At 42.3% G+C, this 15,407-nt stretch overlaps 1 protein-coding gene across 20 annotated transcripts in view; it reads right to left on the reverse strand.

Annotated features, from left to right (window-relative positions):
- The window catches only part of SSBP2 (single stranded DNA binding protein 2), a 308,220-nt gene that overhangs the window by 45,779 nt on the left and 247,034 nt on the right, over positions 1–15,407 (reverse strand). For all 20 annotated transcript variants that reach the window (XM_070056354.1, XM_070056350.1, XM_070056356.1 and 17 more), the window contains 3 exons: positions 13,947–14,006; positions 1,633–1,699; positions 513–583 (listed from right to left, as the gene is read on the reverse strand). In XM_070056354.1, coding sequence (XP_069912455.1) covers positions 513–583; positions 1,633–1,699; positions 13,947–14,006 — 198 coding nt within the window. The remainder of the gene's footprint in view (positions 1–512; positions 584–1,632; positions 1,700–13,946; positions 14,007–15,407) is intronic.

The raw sequence follows: 15,407 nt of genomic DNA on the forward strand, positions 1-15,407 counted from the left end.
GATTGTGGGAGAACTTGGCCAACATGTGCTGTAAGCTGAGTATTATCCTGCTCCTTCAGTAAGACTCATTTTAATGTTGATTTCTAAAAAATTCTCTAATAGTTTCCCTAGTTGACAAAGAAACATGGCTTTATATATATATAAACTGTCAACCATGTCAATGATGTTCTTTAAAACATACATAGATTTTTTTTACCCAATTCTATTTGATACTTTGAACCAAGTGGGTTTCATTTAATGTAGTCACTTCCTTAGCGTAACCAGCAAAAGGGTGACAGTTGCCTTTTTAGGTTACTTTAATTTATTCTTAGGGTACATTTTTTCACATATTATAAGACACCATAAAAATATATTTTGCTGTTGCATCAGTTTGGACATCTGGTCACAGATATTACAGCCTCAAGATCCTCTATTGAAACTTGAATGCACATCTGAAAATTTGTGAGATAATACAGTTTATAGATGAAGATGGAAAGTGGTTTCAACCTGAGCTTCCTACACGGATGTTTTACCTGTGGTCCTAAGGGCACCATCCCTCGTGGGGGAGTCATTCTCTGCATTGGCCCACCCATATTTGGATGTCCTAGAAAAGGAAGAAGAGGTTAGCAGTGTAGTGGCCACAGGGGTCAACCCAAGGCTGGCAGCTCCTTCCCGCTAGGTGCAAGGTTGCGCACCAGGTATCTGAGTGATTGACACCATCACATCCTGGTTCCTGGCCACTTGTCTACTTCTGTCCACTGCTTACCCACACCCTCCATTAGCGTTTCGGTCGACATCTTCTTCCACCCCTGCGTTGAATGACCTCTCTCACCCTATTTGCTCCTCTTTTCCTGAGCAGTACCGTGGAGTCTCACACTTGCGTGGTACCGAGATATTGCCATGGAGGAGGGTGATGACTGGGATGTTAACCTGAAGTCACGTGTTGCTTAGAACCCCTCTTCCTTCTGCTCACCTTTCAAGTGCACTAGCCCCTCCAGCCGAAAAAGGCAGAGGGAGTCCCAAGTGCTGTCACCGCTGAGCTCCTACTTGTTAAAGGTTACAGGAAAGGTTTCAGCAGTTATTTGTGGCCGGTGCCGCGGCTCACTAGGCTAATCCTCCGCCTCGCGGCGCCGGCACACCGGGTTCTAGTCCCAGTCGGGGCGCCGGATTCTGTCCCGGTTGCCCCTCTTCCAGGCCAGCTCTCTGCTGTGGCCAGGGAGGGCAGTGGAGGATGGCCCAAGTGCTTGGGCCCTGCACCCCATGAGAGACCAGGAGAAGCACCTGGCTCCTGCCATCTGATCAGCGCAGTGCACCGGCTGCAGCCACCATTGGAGGGTGAACCAACGGTAAAGGAAGACCTTTCTCTCTGTCTCTCTCTCTCACTGTCTAACTCTGCCTGTCAAAAAAAAAAAATTATTTGTTACAATACAGAGTTTTGGAAACTTGTATATTCTTTTCTTATGTCATCAGCACCCTCACTACCACACGTAACTAACAGTTAGTTGAAGATATAAACTAGTCAGCCATGTTACCTGAAAAATGCAACTGGTATAACAACATACCACTTATACCAACAACACTTTAACAACGACCACCAAAAGGATTTCTTCTGTGGTTCTACACGTTGGCTTCCTCTCACGTTAGAGCAGTTACCTTGTTGTCGGGTTGGGTCCATTCCACTGGGGAGTAATGGCTGACTTCCTGGGACACCTCCAAGTGCCTGCCAATGCAACCAAACAAAATGAAAACAGTACTGTCAGTATTGCAAAGCCAGTGCTTCAACAGTCCCCTTTAAACTCTGCGAGATAATTACACAGCACTTGAAGATTTCTCGAGGTTTCTGGCATTCCACGTGCATTTAGAATTTGTAGAGAATATATATCTAGTGTAAGTTCTTGGTTGTAGAAAAATTCCACTTTGCCCCATTCTGTGGCAAATGAGATATGTATTTTTGGGGAATAAAAATCTACATAGAAACTACCCTATTTGTTCCTGAGAAGTATCATGTCTTTTCCAAAAATTGATTTATCAGTTAATTTACTTAAATAATACTGAATAACTGATTTTTCCCCTGAAATTTAAGCTCTTTATTTTTACAGAACATTTCATTCATCTGAGAATGCAATAGCACCAGGACAAAATGCCAAGGTGACCCAACACATATTTTTTGGAGTTAACATTTTCTCTAAAAAACTATTTAGAAAAATACTTGAATTAGGTTCAAACAATACAGTTGTATGGGAGAAGAGAATGAGTATGGAAAAAGATGGAAATTAAGCAAGGTTTGTTTTTTGTGGGGAAAGATGTTGGATCATGAGTTTCAGCAGTTGTCTGAGCAGCTCTCAGAGCTGGGCTGGTTATAAATCACTGAAACTGGTGTACACCGTAAGCACATCTATAAATAAAATCCCACAGGTGGTGAGAATTTCTTTTTAAATTATTTTTTATTTGTATACATGTCATAAACAGAACTCTGGGCACAGTAATTCTTCCCACTGAACCCACCCTCCCACCCACACTGCCACCCCTCTTCCTCTTCCCAGTCTTGTTTATTACTAAGATCTATTTTCATTTAACTTTGTACACAGCTTAACTATTCCAGGTAGAGGTCAGCACTCTGTATGAAGGGGAAAAAGAAAAAGAGAGAAAACAAAACAAAACAAATCAAAACAAAAACAAAAACAAAACTAAAAAAACAGAATATATTAAGAAAAAAAAAAAACCAAGAGCAGAAGCTGGTCTCCGCAGTCCAGACAAGGGCTGGTCCAAGTCGTTGCACTTCGATGGCAATTTCACTTTTTTTTTTTTTTGAAATTTTATCTTTAAAATGGAACCCAAAAATGGTACATCTTTTGCGAACACTTAGACATAACTATAATTTGTGTGACATAAGAATATCCTCCACTTAACACACTAAAACGATGGAAGTCTCTGAGAACAAGTTTTACTATTAAGTCTCACCATACAGCTCTTTGAGGGCAGAGGTTCCGCACGGGAAGTTAGTGCATAGTGACTCTAGTTGTTTATTTAACAGTTAACATGCTTATGTATGATGTCAGTTGTGGGGAGCAACTCGGACTAGACTGTTACTGGAATTAAGACTTATTCTATGCATCTGCTCTCCCACAATATGGCGCTGGGAGAGGAGGAAACAGCTTCTACGCAGCTGCCTCCAGTTCAACCAATAAACTGCAGGACCTGCTCCTGATTGGAGGAGAGCAGCGTACTCGGCGTGTGGGTAGCAGAGTTGGGATTGGTGGAAGAGGACTATAAAGGAGGAGAGAGACAACATGCACCAGGAACACCTGAGGAACATCTGAGCAGCCCCCGAGAGAGAGCCGGCCGGCGGTGTGCCGCTCCCCCGCGGAAGTGGGGAAAGTGGCAGGGGGGCCCGCCCCTCCACGGAGGTGGGAGGGTCAGTAGCCAACCCGGGCAGAACCAGCAGCAAACCCGGGGAGGGCCGAGCAGACAAAAGAACAGTGCAGGGTCCTGTGTCGTTCCTCCACGAAGAGGGGGAGTGACAGTCGGTGATCTCCCAAGGCTCTTGACATGAGCTTCCTAGGCTACGGAAGCCTTTTGAATCCAGAAACTCCTTCAGTGTTTCGACAAGGCCACAGGCAAAGTGGAGGCTCTCTCCTCCTTTCAGAGAAGTACGTCCTTCGGTGGCTGCTTCTTCCCATCGCGGTCTTGCCCACGAGGTCCATCACGTAGGTCTTTCTTTGCCACAGTGTCTTGGCTTTCTATGCCTGAAACGCTCCCCCATAAAGGTCCCATAGTATACTTTAAAGCAGGCAAATGCTATCTAAAAAGTAAAAACAGGCAAATACTTCAACAAAAACTTCACATGGAAGAACCTACTCACCCAGATCACAGCTGTCTCACCATGGTTATCCCTGAGGTGGGGGAAGGACTGCCATTTCTCAAGCCCTTTTAGCTATTCTTGTGAGTGTTTGCTTCCAAGAATACCCAACACTAACTTCCCAAGTTCCTTCCGTACGACCTGTCCCTGCTCACCTCTCCAGCCTGAGTTCTTGCCAGCGTCACATTAACATTTTAACTTCCAGCCACACCAAGCTTTCTATGTTTTTTTTTCTATTCTTGTGTTCCTTCCATCAACAATATCTAAATGCCAACCGTTAAAAACAAAACAGAAAAAACTAAACTGCAAACTCTCTCCTTACAGGGAGTCACAGACCCTTCTGTGGCTACTGCTGGCCTCTTTCAGATCTCCATTTTGGGATCACCTCCGACAAACCCCTTTCCTGTGGCTCCAGGCTGGAGGTCAGTCTGCCATCCTTCTATGTGCACATGTGCATATGGATTTAATACTTTCAAACCTAGAGCAAAATTGCACAAACAGTACAAAACATCCCTGTATATCTTGCCAGGGTTCCCCAACTGTGCACATTTCACCACACTGGGCTCCTCATCCTCTCTCACACACTCTCACCTATTACCCCGAATCCTTTCTCAGAAATACCCGAAGGAAGCTACACACCACACCTCGCCACTCATCAACACTGCAAAACGCCATTCCACAAACAAGAACGTCCTTGCGCTCATCAGGACACGGACCTTTCAAGGCAGGTAATCAGTGCTGATGTGATGCCACCGCCCAAGCCACGAGTCTCGTGTACACCTGCCATGGGTCTCGGTGTTGTCTCTGGCAGCAGGCCATCAGGCGGCACGTTACGCTGAGTTGTCATGTCTCTTCCTGCTCTTTGCCTGTTGCTCCAGTCCATGTCTAGTCCCACAAGGTCCTCAACTGTTTGAAGAACAGGCCTTGAACTCTACGGGATGACTCTGACGTTTCTTCACGACCTCGACGCAGTCCTCCTTTCTCGGCAGAACACCGGAGCCGCACCACCACAGGGCGCAGGACGCTGACTCATCCCCTGCTGGTGATGCCAGCCTGCATCATCTCATTGTGCTGGTGGCTGACCAGGTCATGATTTTCCCCTTTCTGACGGATTACATTAGTCTCAGAACTATTCTGAGACTGTCAGTCCCATCAATCCTTTATCAAACCACCAGCCATAGCCTCCACTAAGAACGGATAATCACCAAGACAGGTGCCAAGTGGGAGACAGTCCATGTTGATCATTCTTTGTACATCAGAGTCAACATTTCACCACAAGGAAGAGTAGTCCTTATTCATCCACTCATAGGTTGCTGTTTTATCCAGCACACATTCTACTAATATCATCAATAAATCACATAATGAAATTATCCCAGATTTGGCTATACAAAGTCCCTTACGTTGTTCTTAAGTCTTTTTGACAGTTACCCATCTTTTTTTTTTTTTTTCTTTTTTTGAGGTTTTCGTTACTTCCTGGCATAAAATGTCCTAAGATTCAACCTCATGTTTCCTGGCCTAGCCCTGGAATCAGTGTTTTTCATAGGGGTCCAGACTCCTTTTTTTTTTTTTTTTTTTTTTTTTTTGAAGATTTATTTATTTATTTATTTGAAAGTCAGAGTTACACAGAGAGAGAAGGAGAAGCAGAGAGAGAGAGAGAGAGAGAGAGGTCTTTCATCCGCTGGTTCACTTCCCAAATGACCGCAACAGCTGGAGCTGCACTGATCTGAAGCCAGGAGCTTCCTTTCGGTCTCCCACATGGGTGCAGGGGCCCAAGCACCTGGGCCATCTTCTACTGCTTTCCCAGGCCATGGCAGAGCGCTGGATCGGAAGTGGAGCAGCTGGGACTCAAATCAGCGTCCATATAGGATGCCAGCTCTCCAAGCGGCAGCATTACCCACTATGCCACAGTGCCAGCTCCCGGACTCCTTTTGGTAGAAGTTCTTGTTACTCTGGGGCATTGGTTTTAGGACCTCTCAGTAAACACTAAGCTTAAAACTCTATGTTTATGGCTGGCGCCGCAGCTCACTAGGGTAATCCTCTGCCTGCAGCGCCAGCACACCGGGTTCTAGTCCCGGTCGGGGTGCTGGATTCTGTCCCTGTTGCTCCTCTTCCAGGCCAGCTCTCTGTTGTGGCCCGGGAGTGCAGTGGAGAATGGCCCAAGTGCTTGGGCCCTGCACCCTCATGGGAGACCAGGAGAAGCACCTGCCTCCTGCTATCGGATTAGCGCGGTGCACCGGCTGTAGCGGCCATTGGAGGGTGAACCAACGGCAAAGGAAGACCTTTCTCTCTCTGTGTGTGTCTCTCTCTCCCTGTCCACTCTGCCTGTCAAAAAAAATACTCTATGTATATGTATGTATGCCTGTGCACACACACTCCCACATCCATAACTTTGTACCTACTGTGTGTCTGTGTGGCAGGCTTACACACTCTAACTTTGTATTCTCCAAGAGCAACTCAACTCCTCCAGTTACTCTCAGATACCTTGGGGCTGTTTTTAGTCTTCTTCCTTTCCAGGTTTACAAGTATTTTCTCCAACACTGGGAAACTGGCTTTCATCATCCTCAGTAGATTACTTATTTGTTTGCTTGGTGTAATCCATCTCCCACCACACTCCTCATTTTGTGCGATCTCCGTGTGGCTCCTCCCTACCCCAGGCTGCTGTAGAACACACGGAAAGTCAGGACTTCTTACACGTTCTGTTCTGGTAGGGTCTACACCTCTCTCCCACGGAACTAACATCCTATCATGGCCCGTGTTCTGCTAATCCCACCCAGGCCTGCAGGTTTAGGGATCTATCTGTATCTACAGAATAAAAAGTACCAGGAGAAATAAATCAACAAAATAGGATTTAGGTCGAGCCATTTTAGGAATCATTAACAATAAAGTTACAAGGATGGAAGAGATTTCAAAGAATTATTAGAAATATAAGAGACCCAATCCTTTGAAATACTAAAAAAAAAAAGTGGGGCAGGAATCATGAAACTTGGGGGGAATCAAGACCCGAATTTCTGAACCATGAGGTGAGTTTCCAGGGGAGAACATGGCGGGCACTTCTGCGGGCTGTGCAGGGTGACGAGGAAAACGTGGGCTGAGCAACATTCCTTCAACTGTGAGCCTGAAGTTCTTCTTTGAGCCTCAAGAGTTCACAGTTACGCATTCTGGACTTGGCTAGTTTCCAAGTCTCACGGCAGACAATGACATTCTATCACTCATAAGCCCTTAAAATTTCTCATTTTGTACTTTATCTTTGAATATCAATTAGTCTTTCTTGTTTCATCACTTAAGAATATGGTGGGGTTGGGGGAGGCTGGTGCTGTGGTGCAGCAGGTTGAGCCACTGTCTGCAGTGCTGGCATTCCATAGGGGTGCAGGTTTGAGTCCTGGTTACTCCACTTCTGATCCAACTCCCTGCTAAATGTGCCTGGGAAAGCTGCAAAAGACGGATCAAGTACTCAGGCCCCTGCCACCCACGTGGCAGGCTTGGAAGAAGCTCTTGGCTTCAGCCTGGCCCAGCCCTGGCTGTTGCAGCCATCTGGGGAGTAAACCAGTAGACGGAAGATCTCTGTAACTCTGCCTTTCAAATAAATAAAATAGTTTTTAAAAATAGCATAACAGGAGAAATCTTGATCGATGTCCAACTGCCTCCCCAAATGAGTGTCTTTATCTGAATTTGCTTCTTTAGTCATCAGTGGCTGGCTTTCAGAATTTGTCAGTTCTCTGTTTTAAAACACTCATGAGTGCTGAGATGACCCGGTGATAGCTTTGACCATCATGAAGCACAGCATTATCACTACATTCTTCAGTCCTTTAACACCAGGAGGAACCCATAGCTTTACACATCGTGTGGCGGCTGGCATTCTTTCCATATATATATATATATATATATATATATATATATATATATATATATTTTGACAGGTAGAGTGGACAGTGAGAGAGAGAGACAGAGAGAAAGGTCCTCCTTTGCCGTTGGTTCACCCTGCAATGGCCGCTGCTGCCGGCGCACCGCGCTGATCTGATGGCAGGAGCCAGGTGCTTCTCCTGGTCTCCCATGGGGTGCAGGGCCCAAGCACTTGGGCCATCCTCCACTGCACTCCCTGGCCACAGCAGAGAGCTGGCCTGGAAGAGGGGCAACCGGGACAGAATCCGGCGCCCCGACTGGGACTAGAACCCGGTGTGCCGGCGCCGCAAGGTGGAGGATTAGCCTAGTGAGCCGCGGCGCCAGCTCTTTCCTTATTTTTAACATATTAAGTGGATTCCATTTAGACTTATTTACCCTATCAAAATTTTGGCACAATTTTCTTTGTTCTACTAAAGATCTTTACCCTGATGGAAAAAATAATATCAACAAGGCCGTTACTTACAACAAACATATCAACATAAGGTACACATGCAAGCCAGGACATGTGTGCCAGGAAGTGCGCTAAACGCTTCACTTTCACTGTGTCACTGTCATAAGCAGTGAAGGAGGTTATTATTGTTTTTGATTAGGAGAAGCCAAGAGTTGATAGTTAAGTATCCCATGGTTTTACTACTGTTAAGGTAGCACAGTCAGGGCTTAAAAATCACATCCATATACTCCAAAAGTTCTGCAAGACAAGCCTTAAGTCCTAGGATTTGAAATAAATGAATACAAAACTTTCCTAAGACAGAAGTAATTAAATGCAGGAGCTGCTTGCTTCAGCAAGGAATTATTTAGTCTGCAGAGGATTCCTCATGGCTTCAACTGTAAGCCCCTCTAAGAAATTAAGATTGGGTACATATTTCCTTGAATACCATGATGTAGTCAACTCACAGGGACTAGATGATGAAAGACACTGACTTTCTCAGGGTTTCCAAGATGTAATTCAGTCAAATTCCCTACAAAAGTTTTTTTTCTTTTTAAGATATAAAGTAAACTTTAACTTCTACCAAAGATTTCTAAGGGGCTCCTAATTATATTAAATGAAGTGAGATCCTATAATCAAGGGTATCAGGGACCCAACACTGGAGCCACCACTGCTGCTCCTGGGGTCTGTGTTAGCAGGACGCTGCAGTCATGACCCAGAGCTAAGAACTGAACCCAGGAACGTGGACGCGGGTGTCTGAACTGGCAGCTCAAAGCCCACGCTAAAATACATATACATATTTTTACCAGACACATTGAATCTGTGAATTGCCTTCATCCTACAAAAGTAGAAATTAATTGGAAAAATACATATATCCCACGATAAATTCGAAGTCATAAAGAAATAATATGCTTTTAATTCTGTCTCTCTGGATTTTAACTCTTCAAATATAGCAATGTCATCATTGTCATAGTAACCAAATAGCAGCACACGGCAGTGACAGAAAGGGACATGCCAAGGAAGCGTTTATGTTCCCACCATTAACCACTACTTTATATTAAACTTGTACAACTTTCCACTTTGTAAAATTAGAGATTCACCACACCCCTTCTCCTTACAACTCAATTCTAAGATTCTGATTATTTCTTCAGTATAGAACATATTTTTCTCCCTGCTGCAGAAGTCATTCTATGCTTTTACTAATATCACGAAATAAAAAGCAAACCCTACATGAAAAAAAAATCACAAAGGTCGAAAACGATAGGTAAAGGCTTGGCTAACTCCCATCTTCCCTGAGAAGAAGGAGGGGCGAGCAAGGGAGAGCGAGTGTGTGGCTCCCACGGGACACGCTAGGTGTATTTTCAGTATATGAGTGAATGTTCCAGCCTGTTTTTTCTGCTTAGAAGTTTGCCAACATTTCCCCTGTCTGAGAAGGGATGAAAAGTCTTTCTGAGATTGCCTTCCCCTGAGTATTCATCACACTTCCCTGCTCACCATTGTAGTAACCGTGCACTCAGTAATAAGAAAGATAGTCCCACACACTGAGTTACCAGAAGAATAAAATCTTTTTATTTATTTATCTATACTTACAATTAGCAATACCTTTTTCTGATCACAAATGGGATACCTGCCAATGCACACGTTAAAATACTGAAATTTTGGAGTTGGTGTTAAGCCGCTGCTTGGGTCACCCGCATTTGATACTGGAGTACTTGTTCAAGTCCCAGCTACTCCATGCTTCGACCTGGCTTCCTGTGCCTGGGAAAGCAGTGGATGATGGCCCGCGTACTAGGGTCACTGCCATACATGTGGGAGACTGGGGTGGAGTTCTGGGCTCCTGGTTCCTGCCTGGCCCAGTCATGGCTGTTGTGGGTATTTGAGGCATGAGCCAGCAGAAGGAAGACTTCTGTCACTCTGCCCTTCAAATAAATGAATAAATAAATCTTTTAAAGAAACTGAAATCAGAAAACAGCAAAATCACTCAGAATTCTACCCCTCACAATCCAGTCTTTTTGATAAGTCTGAGTTTGTGTATAGCAAGAAGGGACGGATGAATGGGGGAAATTTTCTGAGTCTTAATTCACATGGGCAGAGGTGACATAACAAATGGATTTTGTGCTCTCTTTTTTAGATTTGATAACATAAATATTTTATCATATCAATAAACTTAGTTCTATAGCATGCTATTTAGTGTATGCATACTGTGTCATTTGGATATTGCATATTGTATTTATTCACTGATCTATTATGGGACAGATACCTTTGGGAGTTGCAGCAGAAGGGTCAGATATAGCACATTTTTAGAATACCAAATTCAGCTTTAGAGTATAATATGGAGCACAGCATTAACTATGCATCATTTCCATTCATGTATCTGTGGACAGTGTTTCAAGAAGGGGGAGAATTAGAGTATCATTTCTCACAATTCTGTAGGATCAACATAGCCATACTTGAGTAACTGATACCACTCATCTCATGAACAGAGTCTGTATTTCTATTTTGTTTTTTAAAGATGTATGTATTCATTTGAAAGGCAGAGTTACAGAGAGGCCAGGGGCATGGAGGGGGGCAGCCTTCCATCAGCTGGCTCACTCCCCAGATGGCTGCACCAGGCCCATGATGGCCAAAGCTGGGCCAATCCGAAGCCAGGAGCCAGGAGCTTCTTCTATGTCCCCCATGTGGGTGCAGGGACCCAAGGACTCGGGCCATCTTCCACTGCTTTCCCAGGTCATAGTTGAGAGCTGGATCAGAAGTGGAACAGCCGGGACTAGAACTGGCACCCACATGGGATGCCGGCACTGCAGGTGCTGGCTTTACCTGCTAGGCCACAGCACGGGCCCCAGTTTCTTTATTTCTGGTTGCTTTGATGTCTTCCACACAGTGTTGAATGAGCATGTGGGTTGTTCTGAGAGAGATCTTATCCATGAGAATAGATCCCTGCTCTCCTCCAGGTCAGAAGAAGGACCTCTGGGAGCTGCAGCAGAGCCAGTGCAGGTGCGTCCAGTGAACACATTTTGTGGAATCAATCTCTGCGTTCCACACAGTTCCTCACACACAGTCATGCCTTGCTGCGGTGTATGTCTTTGTAATCTGAGTAGCCTTTTACCATTTTAGATACCATTACTCTTTCTTGGATTCTTCCATTATAGCGATACTACACCAGCTTCCAAACACCCAGTCACATAAACGTACAAACAGCTTAAATCTTTACGTACTCAGTCTAGAACTGTAACACTCCTGTCAAGAGAACTGAAGTATCTGGTATAATGATCAATAATCGGAAGTTGTGAAGAGCCTGTTTTTTCAAGGGGTGTCTTTTACAGACTGAGAGGGTCAGGATTTCATTTTCTATTTTCTTACCTAAAAACCATTAATAAAACATTTCATTAGTGTGTGATCACTTTAAGCAAAAAATATTTTTATGGGCACCAGTTGGAGTCCTACTTGTTCTACTTCCAATCCAGCTCTCTGCTATGGCCTGAAAAAGCAGTGGAAGATGGCCCAGCCCAAGTGCTTGGGCCCCTGCACCCACGTGGAGGACCAGGAAGAAGCTCCTGGCTCCTGGATTTGGACTGGCCCAGCTCTGGCCATTGTGGCCATGTGAGGAGCGAACCAGCAGATGGGAGATCTCTCTCTCTGTCAGTAACTCTGCCTCTCAAATAAATAAATAAATCTTTAAAAATCATCTTAACAATTGTGCCTTTATATGAGCACACATCAATGTGATTAATCACCACAAAGTTTTGCCAATTCTACTTGAATGACTACATGACCAAACTGAAGAACTAAAGAAGTTTATACTGGACAAGGTAAAGCCCAAGTTGGTTAAACAGTTCCTGAATCCATAATACCTACAAGGTAAACTCAATTCTCTTAAAAAAAAACTAGTATACATGTAAATTATGATGTGTGAGTAATTCATGTTTCAATGAGTGAAGTCTGAGGGGAGGCACGGACACAAAGAGCCACTCGTGCAAGGTGCAAGAAGACAATTGTTCTGCAAATACATTTTGCTAAACACTAGAAACTTCTTGAGGAAAGACAACCTATATAATAACTCTTAATCTTTAATCTTGTGACCATCTCTTTAACATCCAAAGACATTGCATACTTTTTCTTGACAAATTTCAGCAATCTAGATTCATAACTTCACATCACACCAGTGACTTCTTCCTAGAAGTATGCCTTATGTTTCATTAGTCTCTCATAGTAACATGAAACCAAGCATAGTACCTTACACACAGCAGGCCTTTTAACAATGTCAAGTGGACACAATTCCAATAACTGCATCACATTCTTGTAATTGAAGTGGAAGAAACAGAATGAAAAAATTCCAATAAAACAGGAATTCTACATTTCCCTAATCTAGATTTCCAGGACCCTCCTATACCTGCTTATGTAATGTATAAAGCTACGGATGGGACATTGGAAACACCCTGAAGACCCCAAGATGCAATTTTTCTCCTTTAGAAAGAGGTTTATCATAATACTTAACAAGCAGATCTGAGTGTCAATACATACGGTTAACCCAAAAAGAAGGTAAAACTCCCACGTGTCGGAGCATTGAGCAGAGGTGTAATTCTCATTCCTATTTCACGCCACGTTTCTCTGGCCCAGTGGACTGAAGGCAGAGTCTGGAAAACTCTGCTGTCAGGACAAAGAGCAGGCATGCTTCCTGCTTTCACCCCCTGGTGGCCAATGTGGGTGCTACACTTCCTGCTGTGCTCCAGGAGCAAAGAAGCCCAACAAACCGGTATATTCCAAAGACACTGCACGATTTCACTTAGACTTAGGAGAGGAGAAGCGGAGTTCTGCTGCTATTTAGTGAACCAACAGCAGTTTGGTAGTTAAGGATGTAGATACGGAAAGAGAGTGAGAATGAAAAGGAGACCTCAGTGTGATGACAGGGTTTGTTTCTATCTAGGACAATGCTGAGGTGCCTGACTCACAATACCAGAGAAAGTGACAGTTATTTTAACATAAATAATTCATACTGGCAAGCATCCAGTTTCACTCTGTAAAACATACTGCCTACATCCTGAAACTAAACTATAAATTGTAAGCAAAAATTATGTTTTATTATCTTAGCAAATGAATATTATCATATTAAAAAACTACATGAGAACAAAACATAAGATATCAGAGCTCTTGTGGATTAAAAAATTTGTAAGATTTACTGTTAAATAATTATTTACTAGCAGAAGTAGCTAATTATTTGTCTGATATAACACTTATAATTGGGTAAAATTCATATGAATGTTAGAACTGTGATATTGAGAATACATTTTATGACAGTAAAATCAAATCATGTTCCTAGAAAATTTTAGTGCCATCCTTTGAATGAGAAGATAATCAGCATTTACAAAAATTACATATGAATTTTTAAAATTAGGATTAAAGTATAAGGTAGATGCCAAGGGCTGGCAAACTGTCTCTGCAAAGATACATAGAGTAAATATTTTAGGATTTTTCTGTGAAGCTAAAGATTGTAAATATTTTAGGATCTCAAGCTACATATGGCCTGTGTCCCAAACACGCAAATCTGTATTGTGATGTAAAAAATCCCACAGGCACTAACTACATCAGAACTATGTTCCAATAAAACTTTATATACAAAAGCAGCTAGACTACGGGCTGCAGCTTGCCAACTCTTGAAGTAGATGGTATATTAGTAGAACCAGCATTACATGGGAAAGAGAAAGGATAGCTTCACAGTTCTCAGGATGAGGAAATCTCTGGACATTTTGCAGATCTTTACTGATTCTTAAATGCAAATCTTACCTGATTAGGGATCCTCAATGGGGGCCTTGGACCTCCAGGGTACCGAGGTGACATGAATGGCTATCAAACAAACACAAAAAAGCACAGCGTGAAATACAGATCTGCAAAGGAGCTACTTTTAAAAAGCTTTAGGATCCTACAAAACATAAATCAATTTACTTTAAATGTCTTCTTTTAGGATAACAAACACTTTTTAAGAACAATTAACTTATTTTTATCTTGCAAGATATCTGGAAAATTTTCCAAAGAAAATGTAAAAACATCAAAACTGATTAAAGTAACTGAAGCAAAATTTTTTAAAAATATGAATGATCAAGACAATGGTACTTCATTGGCAAAAAATAAGATGAAGAAACAAGCAGTAGAATCTCAGTGGAAACCTCAGGAGGGGCTTTCTGGCTGCATTATTAGACATATTAGGTCTCAATGTATACTTCTGACTGGATCTAATAATTTTTTTAAAGTTTCACTTTTTCTTTTGTGGCTCTGTTCAAAATGGCAAAGAAATTCCTTTTCTAAGCGTCATTTGTAGCCAAAAAAATCTTTGGCTCTCTCTCATCATGGGTTTGTTTTAAATCAAGATCGACTAAGTTTTCAAGATGAAATTTCTCTTCCCACTTTGACCCTACTAGATTATGAAGTGCGTATCTTAAACAAAAGAAAATAAGTCTTTTATCAGAAGAGTTAATTAACGTCGGTACAAGAGTCAGGAGCTGCAAAAGCATGCTGAATCTTTTAGGCCACAAACGGAAAACAATCCTAAAAGCACCATCACTCAATGCTGGATGGAAGAAGAATATTTCTGCTCATTCAGCCTCAGGCACCACATTTTTGAATGTATATTAAATTATTTGAAATTCCATTTTCAGTATTTTTTATGAAAAATGGAACACTATAATTTTGCTTAATTAGCTCTCCATTTATAACTATCTAAATGTAAGATTCCCTATTTGTAATATAAATAAATATCAAGTATAAAGAGTTGAATATGATTTAGATTAATATAAATTAAGAATCAATACATACAAAATAGAGAGTAGAGCAAATCAAATTCATAGCACTTTACAGAATTAAATCCTACATTAATAATGTTCATTCTATAAACATTTATAGAAATTAGGCCCACATTTCATGACTATGTGTTTTCCAGGGCTTTTTAAAAGGCATACTCTGAAAACCAAAATTCTAACAAATTTATGCAATACAGATTTTTTTTAAGAGTACCACCATCAAGAGGAGCTCTATAATAAGCAAGGAATCTGGTTTTTGCTTACTGTGTTCTTGCAGGCTAGGAGTTTGTTTTATAAGGGCAGAAGCAGTGAGTCATTCAGGTAGTATTTCTCATCCATATGACAAAATTTAAGCAGATTTTCTAATTTTAACAAAGTCGATTTAAAAAATATTTGGTTTTCCTATTTGATCAAAGCTGTCTCTTTTTCATCACTTCTAAAACTTAATTAC

This window comes from Oryctolagus cuniculus, chromosome 14 (assembly GCF_964237555.1).
Source record: "Oryctolagus cuniculus chromosome 14, mOryCun1.1, whole genome shotgun sequence".
NCBI classification, from domain to species: Eukaryota; Metazoa; Chordata; class Mammalia; order Lagomorpha; family Leporidae; genus Oryctolagus; species Oryctolagus cuniculus.